This window comes from Lutra lutra, chromosome 9 (assembly GCF_902655055.1).
Source record: "Lutra lutra chromosome 9, mLutLut1.2, whole genome shotgun sequence".
Classification (NCBI taxonomy): Eukaryota; Metazoa; Chordata; class Mammalia; order Carnivora; family Mustelidae; genus Lutra; species Lutra lutra.
This window is the reverse complement of record NC_062286.1, coordinates 15,825,701-15,844,853: the sequence shown is the minus strand read 5'-3', so window position 1 is coordinate 15,844,853 and position 19,153 is coordinate 15,825,701. Positions and strand designations below refer to the sequence as shown.

Here is a 19,153-nt window from a genome sequence, read left to right as displayed (position 1 = left end):
ACATTAGGGTTTCAGCATGGTTAGGTTCTGGGGAGAGCCCTCCTCCTGGCTTGCAGATGGGCTCGTTCTCTTTGAGTCTTCATATGACTGAGACAGAGAGAGAATGATTTCAGTGCTCCAGGACGCTCTCTGATCTCTCTCCGTACAAGGCCACTAATCCCATCATGAGGGCCCCACCCTTATTATTTAATCCTAATTAACTCTCAAGGGTCCTATCTCCCAGTACTGTCATGGCAGTCAGGGCTTTAATATAAGAATTTTAAGGCTCAGTCAGTTAAGTGGCCGCCTTCAACTTAGGTGACTGTGTGTGTCACCTCACTAGGAACATCTCAATTCCCTGATTCTTTTTCTTTTTCTTTTCTTTTTTTTTTTTTTTTGAGAGAAAGAAAGAGCGCTCCCAGAGCACAAGCTGGTGGGGGTGGGGCGTGAAGAAGGAGAGAGAAAGTTAAGCAGGCTCCACATACTCCACATCCTGCACAGATGCCCAGCTTAATCTCACAACCCATGAGATCATGACCTGACCCAAAATACAGAGTCAGACACTTAACTGAAAGCCTCCCAGGTGCCCCGCAACTCCCCAATTCTTGATCTCTCCTCTTACTTCTCACATGTAGAACTGTAGTCAGCTTCCTGAAATCTTAGTTCTGCTTCCAAAATCCTGAGTTAACTTTAAATTGATTTTAACATCAGATACCAGCTCTTGAGAACAGAATTGAATCTCCTTTTTTTCCCCCCAGTTTCACTTAATTTAGTCATTTTTGAGAACCTGCTGTGTACATGCCTCTTTACTAGCATTTAGGAAAAAATATACCTGTACTTAAAACACATTTGTTGCACTTAAATTGTTTATGGTTAGGTAATGTCACTGGCCAGACTTCCTATATCTCCTCTTTAAGGCATCCCATGTAAGATTACCCTCATCTCAGAAAACTCTCTACTCCTTTCTGCTCACAGCTTCCACTGTCAGTGCTCAGGCCCTTGGCGAGCCATCATAGAAGCATACTTCCATACTTCAGCTACTCGAGAGTTCTACTGCCCCCTCCACTACCTTGTTTACTGCCCTAATTATCTTCCATTTAGAGTTATAGATCTATAGATTCAGTGTGACCCCTGTATGAATTCCCACCAAAATTCCAGTTGTGGCATTTTTCAGAGAAATAGAAAAGAATCCCAAAACTCATATGGAATCATTAAAGTCACCAAATAGCCAATATAATCTTGAGAAAGAAGAAAAAAGCTGAAGGCACCACACTTCCTGATTTCAAACTATCTTGCAAAGCTGTAATCAAAACAGTATAGCACTGGCATAAAAACAAACCTGTGGAACAGAATAAAGAGCCCAGAAATAAATACACATGTATAGAGCCAATTAATCTTTGATGGGGGCTCCAAGAATACACAATGGAGAAAGAGATAGTATCTTCAGTAAATGGTGTTAGGAAAACTAAATATCCACATGCAAGAGAATAAACAGAAATATGTGTAAAATTAATTCAAAATGGATTAAATACTTAAATTTAGGACTGGAAATCAAAAACCTCCTAGAAGAAAACATAGGGGAAAAGCTCCTTGACACTGGACTGGACAGTGATATTTTGAGCATGACACCAAAGAACAGGTAACAAAAGCAGAAATAAATATTGGGACTGTGTTAAACTAAAAATCTTCTACAAAGCAAAGGAAACAATCAACAAAATGAAAAGACAACCTATGGAAAGGGAGAAGATATTTGTAAACCATCTATCTGACCCAAAATATATAAGGAACTCATATACCTCAATAGCAAAAACAAAAAAACAAAAAAAAACCCTAATAGTCTGATTTAAAAATGGGCAAATATTTCCAAAGAAGACATACAGATAGCCAGCAGGAACATGAGACTCACTTCACACCTGTTCCGATGACTGTTATTAAAAAGACAAATAACAAGTATTGGCAAGGGTGTGGGGAAAAGGGAACTCACGCACTGTTGGTACAACCATTATGGAAAACAATATGGAAGCTCCTCAAAAAATAAAAATAGAACTTGCATATGACCCAATAATCCCACTTCTGGATCTGTAGCTAAAGGAAATGAAATCAGTATCCCAGAGAGAGATCTGTACACCCATATTCCTTGTAGCGTTATTCACGGTATATGGATCATTCCGAGATATAGAAACAACTTAAGTGTCTGTTAATGGTTGAATAAAGAAAATGTATACACACACGCACGTGCGCGCGCGCACACACACACACACACACACACAAATATGCAGACACAATGCAATATTACTCAGCTATAAAAAAAGAAGGAAATCCTGTCATTTTCAACAGCATGGATAAACCTGGAGGATATTATGTGGAATGAAATAAGCCAGACCCAGGAAGACAAACAACTGTATGGTCTCAATTATATGTGGAATTAAAAAAAAAAGTCGACAAACTGATAGAACAGTGCCAGGATTTGAGGGATGGAAGAAATGGGGAGATGTTGGTCAAAGGGTAGAGACTTTCAGTTGTAAGATGAATAAATTCTGGGGATCTGATATATAACATGATGTTATAGTTACTAATACTATATTGTGTAATAGAAATTTATAGATCTTAGTGTTCTCACCATCACAAAAAAAGAAAAAAGGTAGTTAGTCCCTCCACCCCAAGCCTCCTGATGGCAGTGACCTCAATTAGGTGTGCCTGCTGTGCTTTCCCGGGACACTGGTAAGGAGCTCCCCAGACATTTCCTCCATGGGGGCCCTTACTCATGGCTGGGCTGGCTCTTGTGGTTCTTACTATGATTGCAGGATGCACTTCAGGAAGAAACCATGAGGGAACTTTGAGGAGCAAGATTTATTACCTACGGTTTCTGGAGGGTACATGGCAGGTGGAGCAGACCTGGGGCCCTGCCTTTGTTAGAGTCCGAGGGTGAGGTGCCAACAGTTTTGCAGGTTCTCTCTTTATTGGCTAATGTAAGGCATAAAAGCCAGAATTAGGGCTTGGGAAGGAAGAAGTTGGTCACACAAGGAGTCCGTTGTCTGAGTTACCCAAGACTTTCTGAAAGGTACCTTCGCAGGTGGGGTGGGGTGGCCTAGTTCCCTGTCTGGTTGTTTTTCTAGTAGCTGTGTCATACCAGTGGCAATATGTCTGACATTCATGACAGATGTCTTTTGAAATGGAGGCCTAGTCAATCAAAAGTTGAATGTCAGGCACTTACAGTACACTACGTGAGATAATGGATATGTTAATTTGCCTGTCGTAATCATTTCACAGTGTGTCCGCATATTAAATCATCACATAAAAACAATTATGTGGTACGACCGAAGTTCATACTATTTTTATTTGTCAATCCTACTTCAGTGAAGCAGAAAAAAACAATTGTAGAAAGTGGATGATGAGTACATGTAGGTCTGTTGTACTGTTCTCTCTACTTTTATGTATGTTTGGAAGTTTCCATTATTAAAAAAAAAAAAAACCTTTAAAGAAAGAGAAAGAATTATAGAATCTATAGAATTATAGAGCTAGAAGTATCCACATCAAATCCTTCCTTGAACTGTTATTTTTCAAGGAAGGAAAGTAAGGCCCAACAGGGCTAAATCACGGGCTAGTGAGTGGCAAAACCTGGACAAGAAGCCAGCACTTGGAATGTTTAGTTCAGTGTTCAGTCCTTTCGGTCATCTTAAGTGGCTAATGTGAAGTGCTAATGATACTCCGTTGTTAGATTTCGTTACTCCATGAGCTAATTCTCATATTGGTCCTTCTATGATCACCAGTTATACCTGGTTTGTGACCTTTTTCCTGCGGGTGTTCATAGGGGAACAGGGTCATGGGGTATAGAAGAAACAGTGCCGCTCATGGCAGATGCTTGTATAAATACCTCAAAGTGTCTTTTTCTCTGTGTTAATGCACATGCATGAGTGTGTGTGTGTGTGTGTCCCTCTATGAATGCAGTTCACTCGAGAGTCTTTAACACTTTGCTTAAAGACTAGGGTATACTTTGAAAGACAAGTAAGTATTGATTACCTAGCAGTGAAAGATTTTAAGAGCAGTCATGAGGTGAAACTGAATATATAGATTAAAGACCTGTATTTCAACAGCCATCGTATTGAAATGTGACCGAAGGTGAACAGTACGTGCAGTAGATACTTGCTCTGCTTAAAAGATACATCTTTATTGTTCTAAGTTTTTAATATATGCCCAAAGAAAATTTTAGGTTCAATACCATAGTTTTTCCTTCATCAGGAAATGTATATGTTTGCTAGGGAGTGTGTTTTCACTATCTTAGGTTGTATTTGGAAAACAGAGGTGTTAGAATTCTTCTTAGAAAACAGACTTGAGGGACACCAGGGTGGCTCAGTTGGTTAAGTGTCTGCCTTTGGCTCATTGGCTCAGGTCATGATCCCAGGGTCCTGGGATCGAGTTCTGCATCAGGGTCCTTGCTCAGCAAGGAACCTGCTTCTCCCTCTGCCTGCAGCCTCCCCTACTGTGCTCTCTGTCTCTCTGACAAATAAATAAAATCTTTATTAAAAAAAAAATATATATATATATATATATATATATATATATATATGGAAAACAGACTTGAGGGGCTCCTGGGTGGCTTAGTCAGTTGGGTGTCTGACTCTTGATTTCAGCTCTGGTTGTGATCACAGGTTGTGAAATCAGGCCCGGTCAGGCTCCGTGCTGGGTGTGGAATTGGCTTGGGATTCTCTCTCCCTTCCCCTCCCCTCCCCCCGCCCCAGCCCTGTTCATGTGAGCGTGTTCTCTCTCTCTCTCTCAACAGATAGATAGAAACAGACTTGATGAACTTGCTAAACCTCCAAAAGCCACCAACTCTGCTGGTCAGTTATTGCTGGCCTGTTACCTTACCTCTGGCAGAAGAGGAGATAAGCCCAAGACAGAAGGAGTTAGAAATTAGTCAAAATAACCTCAGGGTACACAGTGAAGGATAATACATCTTTGTGTAATGTAATGGTGACTAGGTTATGTGTCTAATTCCTACATTCTTAACCTGGATGAGAAGCTCTGTACTGAATTATCTAAGGGGAGCAATGTCAACTCCATTATCACAGTAAGCCCTTAAGTGAAGACAAAAATCAAGCATTTGAACCGGAAGAGCAACTCTGAAAGTTGAAAATAGATTCAAAGGGTAACCATAGATCAAAGCTTCTCAAATTTTGGCAAGCACCAGAATCACCTGGAGAATTCATTAAAACCCAAGCGAGTGGGCGTCACCCCACGATGCTAATTAGTAGATCTGGGGTGGGATCTGAGAATTGGCATTTTTAACAATATCCTCAGGTCATGCTGATGCAGTTAGTCCTAGGACCATATTTTCAGAATCACTATCAAAGATCTTGAGGAAAACCAGTTTGAAATTATCTGTTATGTGTTTGAATTTCTGGGAAGTGTCTTTCGTTCTCATTTTAAATTGACATTATTTATCACTTCGAGTATGCTTATTGCTTAGGCTGCTTTGTACTGTTGAGTTAATAACTTAGTAATTGGGAGTCTGGTTCCTTTGCTACCTAATGAGAACAGTGCCATCTAGAGGCATTAGCCCAAAGGGTCACCAGAGGGCCAAAGGAAGCTGTGGTTTTCTAGAGAGGTTGAATGGGCAGCTCATCATCATTAAGGATCTATTGACAACCTTCTAGGTTATTATGTGTGGGTACCACAAGGGTCTACAAAGAAATAGATATTCCAGTCACTGCCTTTTAGGTTAGTGACTTTCCATCTGTGTTCTGAGGAGCCCAAAAGTTCTACAAAGGGCAGGTAGGGCTCTGGGTCCCACCAGCACCCCCATTTAGCCAGACAGTTCTGCTTTCATCTGTTTTATGGAGTGAAGGTTATGTTTGCAAATGCACGCTATGCTTGATTGCTTTATATAGGCAGGGCAGATAGATTATACATCATCCAAGTTTATTGCTCTAAAGTACAGGTTTTCTGACATGCAAAATACAGTATGAAAAATATGTAATCACTGAGAGAGAGGACATAAGCTGTAACCACCCATCAAATGTTGAAAGTATGTTTTGGTTCATATTAGCACGTGTTAAAATTATGAACAGTTGGAAATAATATTCTAGTTGCACCATATTATCACAATCATAAATTGAGTATAATTGGGAGAACAGATGTTCACCAGTGTCAGGAGGGGGTGATTCAAGACAAAAAAAGTGTGAAAAGAAAATGTGAGGAATTAGAAGTATAAACTCTTTTTGGCTTTGATTTACTACAGAGTCAGCTTATTTGACGGCAGATTCATTATCAACTATTTTAAGTCATTTGTTCGAAAAGTGTAACATAAAAGCTAGAAATCACAGTGGTTTGGTTTCAGCTGATAAAACACTACCTAAAAAAGTTATACAGTCTTTCAACTAATGACGAATTTGGGTCATGCTTATCCAAAGAAACAATAAACCACTCCCATTCCAGTATTCAAACAGAAGGAAAGAGAGAAAAACAGTTGGGTTTTCTCTCTTGCCAGGACCATGATTGGCAGAGGAACATGGAGGCAGAATGGAGTGGCTGGAAGAGCCCGTGGCAGGGACAGTCCGTCAGTCAGTGTGAGGGGCTCACAGTCACTGAAAGCAAACAAGTCTCTAAGTGGGTGGGAAGAAACAGAAAAAAAAAATAAATATATAAAAATAAAAACAAAGGGCAGAGCAGTAAAAGAAGTTAAGAGCCCAGCAGATCATTAGAGGCTCAGGGAAGTGAGAAGCGCAGCAGGACGGAGAGCAGCAGTGCAGTTAGTGTCCTGTTACACCGGCCAGCTTGCTGCCCCGTCTTCGTGGGCCTCAGCAGCTCCTCACGGCTCACAACAGTGGAGTTCAGACTCCACGGTGATGATCGTGTCCTCCTTGATCCGGCTGTGGCCTTCCTTTCCGACCTCATTTGTTCCCCCTCCCTATAAACCACAAACAGCCACGGAACTCATCACTGTCCAAAACTACACCTCACACTTTTATGTCTTTGGCTTTTGTTATTTGCTAAGTCAATAAACATTATGTTCTCCTTGCTGAATTAATCTCTCTGTCTCTTTCTTTCTCCTTTCCCATATTTTCCCCACTGAAATCCTTAGCAGAGCACTGGGTTTTGTCAAGTGGAAAGCATACTTTAATGACCCTGGTTTTTAACCATCTATTGGGAGAATAATAATAAAACATATTTTATAAACCATGTTTGGGGTTTACTAAGTTTTGTTTGTTTGAGACGTCTGGGTGGCTCAGTTAGTTAAGTGACTGCCTTTGACTCAGGTCATGATCTTGGGGTCCAGGGATTGAGTCCCGCATGGGGCTCCCTGCTCAGCAGGAAGGCTGCTTTTCCTTCTTCTACCCTCCTGCTTGTGCTGTCTCTCTCTGTCAAATAAATAAATACAATCTTCAAAAAAACAAAACAGAGTTTTGTTTGCTTGATAGCAGTTTTAAACAGGATCCCTACCTACCATAGCCTAGCCACAACCTGTGTCGCACGCTGTAAAAGCCAAGACACTTGCACCAATGTTGAGGTGCAAGGAATTTGCAGAAATATTGAGGGGGCCAGGGACAGTGGAGGCGTAGACTATGAGAGTATGCTTTCACATTGGCTTAGTAAAGTCAGCGTACAGTCATAAAAGGAAGGCCTTTGGATCAGTGAATTAAATAAACATAAAGAATTAAGGACAGGCTAATAATGCATTATATGTTAATAAAAAATAAAAAATTTATAGGGACAGTTCTCATCTACCCTTTCACTGATGTTTTGTATAACCCTAGATAAAGTCCTTTGGGGCTTTTGTATTCCACTGAGAGTAATGGGGAAGCCAATGGTGATTTCCCCAATAAATGTCTTTTAAGCCAAAGACATAAAAGTGTGAGGTGTAGTTTTGGACAGTGATGAGTTCCATGACTGTTTGTGGTTTATAGGGAGGGGGAACAAATGTGGTCGGAAAGGAAGCAGGTAAGGTACAGGTAAGGAACAGGTAAGGTAGGTAGGATTATCATGTCAAAGCATTCTTAAGTAAATTTTTTTCTTTTATTTTGAGAAAAAAATCTTAAATGTAGAGAAGTACAAATAATCGTGTAGCAGTCCAAGATTCTGTTACTTGATTTTCTCTTCATAGTTAACACTTGGCCATAATTGCCATATTTGCCATAATTGCTTTAATATTTTCTCTTAATAAACAGAACAATATAGAAAAAGTCCCATTTTTACATTTATTTTTGTTATTATTTGTTTTAGGGATTGGGGGGAAGGGGAAAAGGGAGAGAGAGAATGCCCAGCAAGGAGCCCGACAAGGGGCTCGATCCCACAACCCTGAGGTCATGACCTGAGCTGAAATCAAGTCAGGTGCTTAACTTACTGGTTAACCCAATGGGCACTCTGATAAAATTCCATTTTTTAGGTCCTATCTTCAGTTTTACTGTCATAAATTTAGGGTAAATTTCATTTCTTTTTTTATATTTTTAGTGACATGTATGTGATGAACAGCATATGGTACTGTTCTGTGTTTTTAAAGCTTTACCTAAAGAATAAACCATATATAAAAAAAAAAAAAGAATAAACCATATATATATCTTCCTTAAAGCATTCTTTAAAATGTGAAGTGCTATTTTTAGCCTTTTAGCCTACGTTTTAATCTCCACATGTAGGTTGTTAATAATAATCAAGTTATTATTAAGATACAGCTTTGGAGTAATGATGGGGGCCGGATGGGAGAGTTCACCAGTTGAGAAATTCTGGTATGAGATTTGGAGAGTTACTGTCTGCAGACTCAGTCCTCGTGGAAGGCTCATGTGCACTAATCTCCAATTTCGTTAGTTCTGTGGTCACAGATGACTTGTAAATAAATACTGCTTATGTGATAATACATAGTAAAACTTAAGCATTTATATTCCGTATGTACCTAGACATACATATATGTGTGTGTATTGTTAAATTTAGGCCATCTGATTGCATTCAAGTATGTAAAGTTACACATTTATAGTAATGTGCATTAGTAAAGAATATTTTCTAGATATTTATCTTGGTTCATTTGGAGAAAGTCACAGTAGTTTTCATGAATCCAAAGGGGCATTACCTTTCAGTTGTGATGCAATAAAAGTATGTTCTTTTCTCAAGGAAATGCTTGAGATCTTACTTATTTCAATGTTTTATAATTGTGTTTTTATCTATTTGTTGGCTCTTATTAGATTGTGAACTCCTTGAAGATAAGGGAAGTATACATTGTATTTATATCTGTATTTTCAAAGTCACCTCCAGCCATTTAGTCATGGTTTTCTGTCAGAGTGGTCAATTTATTTGACGTGAAATAGCACGAAATAATAGTTATCAGATACCTGTGTCCTGAAGCTGTGTGCGATGCATACTATTTTGATCCATAATTGACCAAATATTAATAACTGGATCAATCAGTTTGAACTAGATGAAGAGTAAATGTGGAATACTAGTATTACTTAATTCCTCTATGAGATAAGCAGAAACAGATTATATGTACCTTTTGAAATAAACTCCAGAATCAATAAGTAAGCTATAAAGTAAATTCTATAGAACTGGGTCAGAGAAATAGATCAGGTTCCTTTTCTTTTTTCTTTTCTTTCTTTCTTTTTTTTTTTTTTTTTTGAGAGAGATTGAGAGAGCACAAGCAGGGGGAGCTACAGAGGAAGAGGGAGAAGCAGGCTCCCCACTGAGCAAGGAGCCCAACTTGGGGCTCTATCCCAGGACCCGACCCAAAGGCAGACGCTTGACCAACTGAGACACTCAGGTGCCCCAAATAGGGTCAGGTTCTAAAAGGGAATGGTCAATATCATATTTAAGACCATATCTTGATAAATTTTATGTTTCAAACATACTTAGTCGATTGTAACTTGAAGCGTATTTTTCTTTTTTTTTTTTAAAGATTTTATTTATTTATTTGACAGAGAGAAATCACAAGTAGGCAGAGAGGCAGGCAGAGAGAGAGGAGGAAGCAGGCTCCCCGCTGAGCAGAAAGCCCGATGCGGGGCTCGAACCCAGGACCCGGGATCATGGCCTGAGCCGAAGGCAGCAGCTTAACCCACTGAGCCACCCAGGCGCCCCTGAAGCGTATTTTTCAATGGAAAGAATGGCTCAAGTGATTTCTATATTATTCTTCTGATTTGGGTACAACTGAATATTTTTTTACTGTATTTTATGGAAAGTATGTTAATGATTTCAAGCATTTTTTCAGAGTATATTAAAATAATAATAGACATGAAATATATAGTGATTTATATAGTCCTTTAACCTTTAGTTTTTGCTAGTAAAATAATGTCCAGATAGCACATTCAGTATTTGCTGTCATTATTCCTAGAAAGTGTCTTCTTCTATTCTAACCTCATTACAACAGCAGATGCTAGTAAGTAATTTCTTTATCTCGGAAAGTTACTAAGCAGTTCCCGGAGGTAAAGCCAGATTTACTTCTGAAATACTCATTTGATTAATCTTTTGAATTACAATGTTCATTAAAGTTCATCTGAAATATAATCTTTTAGAACCTTATTTCTGGTGTCATTGAAGTTTTAAAATGTTTACTACGTTTACCTCATTTTCTTTTTCTTTGCACTATCCAAGTAAATGTTCTTGGTGTATATTTGAGGGAGGACTTAAATGACAGAAATTGAAATGATAGCAGCCATAACTTTCATTTCTCTCATAATTTATGCCAGACACTTGTGTTATGTGATTTTAAAGTATTATGCTTACACTCTTAGGAGGGTGGAATTATTATCTCTGTTATAGATAAGAGGATGCTGAAGCCAGGTTAAAACATTTGCTCTGGCCACCAAGTTAATAAGGTGCTCAGCTGGGACTTAGACCCAGATTCATCTTGTCTCCAATACCCAGGATGTTACTACACCATGCTGTCCCAGTGAAAGGAAGATTTTGACATTTTCAAACATTTTGAAAAATAAAGAATTTGGTTTGCTGGTACTATAGATACTTGTTTTGGGGTATCTGAAAATAATATGATCCCTTCTAGGTGGAGTGATCAGAGCAGATAAGCTAAGAGGGGAGCATAAACTGCTCAAGTGTAATATTCTTTTTTTTTTTTATTTTTTTATTATGTTATGTTAGTCACCATACAGTACATTAGTTTTTGATGTAGTGTTCCATAATTCATTGTTTGCATATAACACCCAGTGCTCCATGCAATCTGTGCTCTCCTTACTGGGCTAACCAATCCCCCCACCCACCTCCCCTCTAAATCTCTCAGTTTATTTCCCAGAGTCCGTAGTCTTTCATGGTTTGTCTCCCCGTCTGATTCCCTCCCTTCATTTTTCCCTTCCTTCTAATGTCCTCCCTGCTGTTCCATATATTCCACAAATAAGTGAAACCATATGATAATTGTCTTTCTCTGCTTGACTTATTTCACTTAGTATAATCTCCTCCAGCTCCATCCATGTTGATGCAAATGTTGGGTGTTCATCCTTTCTGATGGCTGTGTAATATTCCACTCCATATATGGACCACATCTTCTTTATCCATTCGTCTGCTGAAGGGCATCTCGGCTCTTCCCACAGTTTGGTTATTGTGGACATTGCTCCTATGAATATTGGGGTGCATGTGGCCCTTCTTTTCACTACATCTGTATCTTTGGGGTAAATACCCAGTAGTGCAATTCCTGGGTCATAGGGTATCTCTATTTTTTTTCTTAAAGATTTTATTTATTTATTTGACAGACAGAGATCACAGGTAGGCAGAGAGGCAGGCAGAGAGAAGAAGGGAAGCAGGCTCCCCGCCGAGCAGAGAGCCCGATGCAGGGCTAGATCCCAGGACCCTGGGATCATGACCTGAGCCGAAGGCAGAGGCCTTAACCCACTGAGCCACCCAGGCGCCCCAGGGTATCTCTATTTTTAACTTGATGAGGAACCTCCACACTGTTTTCCAAAGTGGCCGCACCAACTTACATTCCCACCAACAGTGTAAGAGGGTTCCCCTTTCTCTACAACTTCTCCAACATTTGTTGTTTCTTGCCTTGTTAATGTTTGCCATTCTAACAGGTGTAAGGTGGTATCTCAGTGTGGTTTTGATTTGAATTTCCCTGATGGCTAGTGATGTTGAACATTTTTTCATGTGTCTGTTAGCCATGTGTGTGTCTTCTTATATTCAATGAACATTTGCATTTGGAGCTATCAGGAGCCCTGCCAAAGTCAGCCTTCCAGATCCTCTCTCTCCCCCCATTCTGTTTTATGCTGAAATTCTTTGTTAAATGAAGAATGGATTCTAGGCTGACCTAGGAAGAAGGGTGAGTACAGAGCACATCTTACCCGAGAGATCAGTAATACCATGGAAAAAAAAGAACTAAGCCTCATTGACTCAGTAAAATGGCCTTCAATAACTGTATGCCAGGCACTGGGGACAGAGATAAGCAAGACATAAATTGTAAAGTAGGAATGAATTAGGAGTACTGTGGTAAGATAAACATGGGGTATTGGGGGAGCTGAAAGGAAGGCTACATTACTACTCACCCACTGAATCATAAAATGGCTTCTCAGAGGAGATAACAGCCGTTGGGAGTTTGAAGAATGAAGAGGAGTTAGCCAGATTAACAAAGGGGAGCTGAGCACCGAAGGATATGGAAAGAGCATACACAGATAAAACTGAAGAGCAGTCCTTCGCAATGGGTTCTGGGTACCTTTCAAAGGAGTGACATTGTGGCAAGAATTTTAGTATTCCAGTATTTCAAACTTTAATAACCAATTTACTACCTTGTGATATTTTGAAATATTCCAAGTGCATAGGGAAAACGTATTGGAATTTCCCATGTTTATAGAATACCAGAGCTGGCAGCATCCTCAGAGAATGTCCTGTGAGTTCATTTTTTTACTCCACATTATTTACTGTGCTCGTCACAGAGGACACAGGAAAAGGTGGACCTTGCCTCCAAGGAGCTCACAGGCTACGAGAGGAAATAAACAGACAATTATACAAGTATGATAAAGTGCTCTAATAAGAGTGGGGAAGACTGGTTAAGCACAAAGGGAGGCTCATTCATTTTTCTTGGAGATTAGCTAGATAAAGTTTTAATTAGCTCTTGAAGATTTCAGAAGACAGTTCATTTATGAAAGGAAGAAAGGATATTTCAGGTTAAGACTGCTGGTTAAAAGGAACAATTTACAACATTTCTCCTTAAGCCCTTTAGTCTAAGTTCTTTAACAAACAAAGATTATCTAAAATAATGAAACAGTGTCATGGGTTTTCTTAGTTGTCTATTAATAATATAAAATAGCCTAACCAGCGGTTCTCAGTGTGTGGTCCTGGGACCAGCAATATCAACATCTCCTGGAAACTTGGAAATTCTCGGGCCCCAACCCAGACCTACTGAATCATGGAGTTTGGTGGTGGGGCCCAGAAGTTACTGCTTTCCTAAATCCTGCAGAGGATTCTGAAACATGATCAAGTTTGAGAGCTAGTGGCCTAAGCTAACTATAGTTCATGGACTATTGAAAATTCATGGATTTTGAGGCCAGAGAGACCTGGGTTTGAATGTCACCATTCTCCCTTCATAGATGTGTGACTGTCAGTCTATCACCTAATGTCTATGAGCTTTGGCATTTTCATCCTTTCCAGGACTGTTTTAAAGACTTGCTGATGTAATTTAAATAAAGTGTTTAACACTGTAGCTAAGATATTGTAGGCTTTAGATAAATGGGAACAACTACTGTTGTTGTTTGTTAGTTGTTAGTTTGTAGATTGTTTTCCCAGTAAATTTATTACCTCCCTTACTGAGTGATAATATATTCATATTTTTGCTTTTAGATTCAAATGCTCAAAAGATCAATGACATCTACGGACTACAAGGTCAAGTGGAACACAAGCTAGCTTTCTTGAGAACTCATGTGCCAAAGGAAACAAAACTTGTGGTCATTGGCCATTCCATAGGCTGCCATATTAACCTTGAGATTCTGAAGCTTGCTCCTGAACTCCCAGTAAGTATGCCTCACGAGGTGATTGTAGATATTATGTAGGTGTCAGATATTATGTGAGATTATGTGAGGTGCCAGATTACGCATTTGCGCAAAGCCTCCTCAGCTTTCCTTCCCTCTTTTGTCTCTTGTTTAACTGATAAGTAGAACAGACAGGTGGATATTCTGTAGCTGCCTTTATCTTTATCCATATTACTGTGGGCCTATGTGAGTGTATGTTCATGCAGTTTCCATGTGTTTCAAAAAATAATACTGAAGGAGGTAGAAATTTTCCAGATGAGTGCCATTTAATCTAGGATTATCTGGAATTCGGAAGTTGCATATAACTTGTCATTTATAAAGGAATATTTTAGAGTAGTCACCAGCTAAGATCTGGACAAGAATCTGTCTTTATTGAGAAAATATTTTGCAATATCATCGTCATCAGTAAACAAACAGCTGTCCTTACAGAACACTAAATCTTTATTTAGTCATAAGCCTGGATCCTTCTCCATTCTATAGGTTGGCAGCCTTTTTGAGACATTCCATTCATTCATTCACAAATGATTGGGTCCCACTGGGTGTCAGATATTATGTGAGATACTGGAGACAAAAAGACCTATTTAAAGTGCCCAAGAAATCTAGTGAGCTAGAAGAGACTTCAAAACAAAATGGAAACTCCTACTCTCATGAACACGTACCATTGAAAGGATCTATTGAATAGATGCAATTCACAACATAAATTATTTCTAGATTCAACAAACACATTGAACACTGGCCATGTGTCAGGCCCTGAGCTGTGTTTTAAGGATATCCCAGTGAGTAAGGTAGTCTTTGAAGTAAGAGAGTCCAAAGTCTAGTGGAAGACACACTAACCCATAGGTCTGATAACTACTATTGTGTGGGAGTGTGAGGGAATGCTATTTAACTTCGTAATCTGAATGCAAGATAGGAAGTGATTCCTTCCTGGAATCTCTGTGTCCTAGGATTTTGACTTTTCTCATTCCATAAGATGAAAGTCTTAAGAGGAGTTTCAGAGCTCCCTGGCAATTTTCTTCTACCAGCTTGGCATACTAGGTCTCACTCGCAATTGCCCTTAGGAAACATATAACTATAGCCTCCCTGGGTGTGGTTTTTAATACCGAATAAAGGTTGTTAATTTTTGTTTATTGGGTATAAAAAATTTATTTCTCATTTCTAAGTGTGATTTCAATAAATTCAAGATTGTTTTCCATTCACTGTATTATTGTTTCTATTCTTTTTCTTTTTCCATAGAAAAGGTGTCTTAATTGGAAAGGAAGACTTTGTTTTTATTTTTAGCATTTTGCATGGCTCCTGATCTCTTTTTTGCCTTCTAAATCTCCTCTAATGTGATGAGATTACCTTATAGTTCCCAGCCCTGCCATTCCATGGTTCTGTCTGCACAGTTGCCAAAAGCCCTGGCTCTGGAGCCAAGACACCTAGGTTCATATACTTGCTGTGTATTTTGTCTGTGTGACTTTGGACAAGTTACTGAGTATCTCTGTACTTCCATTTCCTCATCTGTGAAATCGGGATGATAATATATGTTCTCCAAGGGAGAATTAAGAATGGTACCTCGGCCTTAAAATTTCCCTAATAGGTATTAGCTGTTCTTATGATGGTGGAAATGACAGTGGAATCATTGGCTCAGTCACTAGGTTAAGAACCATATTAGTTATCTACAGCTGTGTAATTAATTGCCCCAAAATGTAATAGCATAAAACCATACACATTTATCCTCTCACAGTTTTTGTGGGTCTGGGATCTGGCGACAATGTAGCTGGGTCCTCTGCTTCAGGGTCTCTCATAAGACTGCAGTTAAGGTGTCTTCCAGAACTGTAGTCTCATCTGAAGATGGGAATTGGGAAGGATGTGCTTCTAAGCTCACTTACATGGTTGTTGGCAGGACTCGGTTCCTTGAGGGTTGTTGGGCTGAGGGCCTTGGTCCATTAGTGGCCCTTGGATGGAGGTCACCCTCAATTCCTTAACATGTGGGTCTTTCTAACTTGGCCTCATTAGAGGAAGTATGGTAGAAAAGCAGAGAAAGTCTGCTGGCAAGATAGAAGTCATAGACTCTCCCCTAATTACAGAAATCATCCCATTACTTGTACAGTATTCCATTTGTTAGAAGTAAGTCCCCAGGTCCAGCCCCCCACCAAAGAGGAGCAGAACACACTGGAGCATGAGCATGAGAAGTGAGAGTCATGTCAGAAGCTGCTTACCCCACCACTACCAGTTAGTATTTCACTTGTGCAGTACATGATCAAGCATACAGATACATAGACATTCAAATACCCAGTTTACTTCCCAGTGTAAGAGGTGAGTTGGTCCTGTCCAGTAAAATGTAGCAAACTGATGTGAAATACAATTTGGGGTTATTAGTTATCCCATGTGTTTTGAAAACTTAAAAAAAAAAAAAAGACTTTGAAGAAAAGAATACTTGCATGTGTGAAAAGAGGAGAGCATTACTATTTGTGATGGTTAATTTTATGTGTCAGCTGGGCCAGGCTAAGGGACTGGTTATCAGTTGTTAGCTGGTAAAACATTTCTCAGTGTGTCTTTGAGGATGTTTCCAGAAAAGACTAGCATTTGAATCAGTAGACTGAGAAAAGATTTGCTCTCACCGTTGGGAGCAGGCATCCTCCAATCCACTGAGGTTCCAAATAAAACAAAACTCAGGAAATGGGGATTCTCTCTCTCTCTTTCTCTCTCCCCACCCCACCCCCACTTCTGTCTTCTTGAGCCAAGACATCCATCTTTTCCTGCCCTCTGACATTGGAGCTCCGGGTTTGCTGGCTTTCAGCTCTAGGCCTTAACACCGTCAGCTCCTCCGGTTCTGAGGCCTGTGAACTCAGACTAAGTCATGCATACCACTGGCTTTCCTGATTCCCAGTTTGCAAATGGCGTATTGTTGGACTTTTTGCCCTCCGTAATCATGTGAGCCACTTCCTCTCATGAATCCCCTTTCATATATATGCATACATATATATCCTGTTGGTTCCTTATCCCTGGGGAACCCTGACAAATACACTGTTCTATAAACATAGGGAAGAAAATACTCATTTCTAAGTCCTTCACAGTCTCTTAACTTAATCACTGATCTGTCCTTTTGCTTTTTGTTTGCTTCCCACTGATTCTGCATGTACTGCATGGTTTCTCTTATGCATATTTGCAAACAGTTGTTCAACACATTGGTTTGAACCCATCTCTCCTTTTTGGCATGCACTCACGTATCTAATGGGGAAGAAGTACAGTGCGTCTTAAGGAAATGCAGCTTCTTATAACTCCTTTTGCTTTAGAGCTTTCTAATTATTGCTCTCCTTCCAGGTGTTCTCGCCCTTACAGGAACCGTGGTGAAAAGGGGAAAGGGAAATGAAACATGAGCTTAACGTAGTCTGTTCGTGGAGGCATAACTCATACCACGATTATAGAGTTTTCAGAGAGACATACGAAACTGTGTTTTCTTTAAAAGGGTGTTTTCTAGAAAATAACGCATGTAATAAATTGTCCATAAAGGTCACCCAGGGAGGAGGGTGAACATCTGTATGTTTTTTTTTATTATTATTATTATTCAAAAGCTTTGTCTGGTTTCAATTAACTGCATTGTTGAAGTCCCCCCACCCCTCTTTAAACACCTGGCCCGGTTAATATCAGTGGTGTGATCCCCGCTGAAGTGTTGAAATTTCAGTGTCTCTGGGCTACTCTGAGACGGCACAGTGCCTGCATGCCTGAAGTTAGCATGACACGCTCCATTTAAGATGCGTTTGACAATCAAGTAAGTTTGTGTAAGCCAGAGTGTTGCAATCCCTAATCATTTTGCCAAAAATAAGTTAGCTGTTATGTTTTATAACATATGAAGTGTGATAATAAGAAACTTGTGTTTCCATCTCTTCTGTTATTTTTACTGGAATATTTGACTCCCATAAGATTTTGAAGACATATGTGTAGTTTAGTAGCTGGTTTATTTGGTTTTATTTTGGTTCAGTTCTTTACAATATTTTTATAACTAATTATAGGAAACTTTGGTCTTAAAATCATTTTAAGAGACTTATTACATACTTTAGACATATTATCTGACCTATATTTTAATACTAAGAAAACTGGCTCTTTCAAAAATCTGGTATTTGAATTTTTTTGTTTCTTTAAGCAAATTTGGTACATAGAATTATAGAGATTCTTCCTGTTTTGACAGTAATGTGCAGTAATAAAGAATTTTAAAAGAAGCCCGAGAAAATAGGTAATTGGAAGACTGTTCAATAGTATCTATCATGACTGGTAATAACATAGTTTTAGACTCATAGGATCTTAGAACTGAGATGGGCTTTAGAAGCAATCTTGTCCCATCTTTCAAAATTCATGGATGAGAACTGAGAGCAAGGTCCCTTGCAGGATGCAGCCTTAGCTCTGTCTGAATCCATGGGTGGGGTGCACTTTTATTAGCGGTGGGTATCAAGAGAGTCTAAGAAGATACTTGATGGCTCTTTCACACTTTGGATGATAGCAGAGCCTGCAGATAGCATGGTATACTCCTGGACTACACATAAGGAGTTTCATGTGGTCCATTATGGTGCAGCTCAAGGAGCAGGAGACCCCATGAATGCTGCTTTAGCAACTGGGGGCTGGAGCTGGAGTAACTGGAACAAAAAAGTGGTAGTCTTATCCCCACTATTTAGAATCTTCCTTCAACATTGGTCCTCTGTGTGTGAAAAATGTGCCATCTGATTTTGCCAGTAAATTGTCTGCATAAAGTTCAAGGTTGGAAGTTGAAAGACCTTGATTCTTAAGTGGACTCTGCACCAAGTTGTGAGGAGAATCTCAAGTAATTTTACTTTTATTCTCCTCTAAGTATTTATATAGCATTTTATGAAAACACTTCATTCCCTTCCAGGGATAGCAGGTCCTTCAAAAACTTAATTTTTTATATCGTTTGGCCTTTCTTGGGGAAAATGCACAATAACATAGAGCTTCCTTTGTCTGTCTGGTTGGCAAAACGATCTTCTGTCTGAATGAAATTTCCAGATAACTTAAACTCACTTTTTTAAGCACCAGACTCTTTTATCCAGTTGGATAAAATTTGTCTAAAATATATTATTTACTTATCTTTCTTCTTCAACAGTGCATATTGATGTAGAGGAATTAGTGATTCAAGGACATCATTTTGTTAATGTTACTGTACTATAATAAAATACAATCAAGGAGATTTTCCCTCTGTCCTGAAATTTCTTAGGTGATAGTGCCTTTAAAAAAAA

General features: G+C 39.3%; 1 protein-coding gene across 3 annotated transcripts in view; it reads left to right on the top strand.

Annotated features, from left to right (window-relative positions):
* The window catches only part of LDAH (lipid droplet associated hydrolase), a 111,905-nt gene that overhangs the window by 29,570 nt on the left and 63,182 nt on the right, over positions 1–19,153 (top strand). For 2 of the 3 annotated variants that reach the window (XM_047745640.1, XM_047745641.1), the window contains exon 4: positions 13,738–13,907. In XM_047745640.1, the coding sequence (XP_047601596.1) occupies positions 13,738–13,907 (170 nt within the window). Of the gene's footprint in view, positions 1–13,737; positions 13,936–13,975; positions 14,056–19,153 lie in introns of those variants that run through there. The other variant, XM_047745642.1, reaches the window with a different exon arrangement.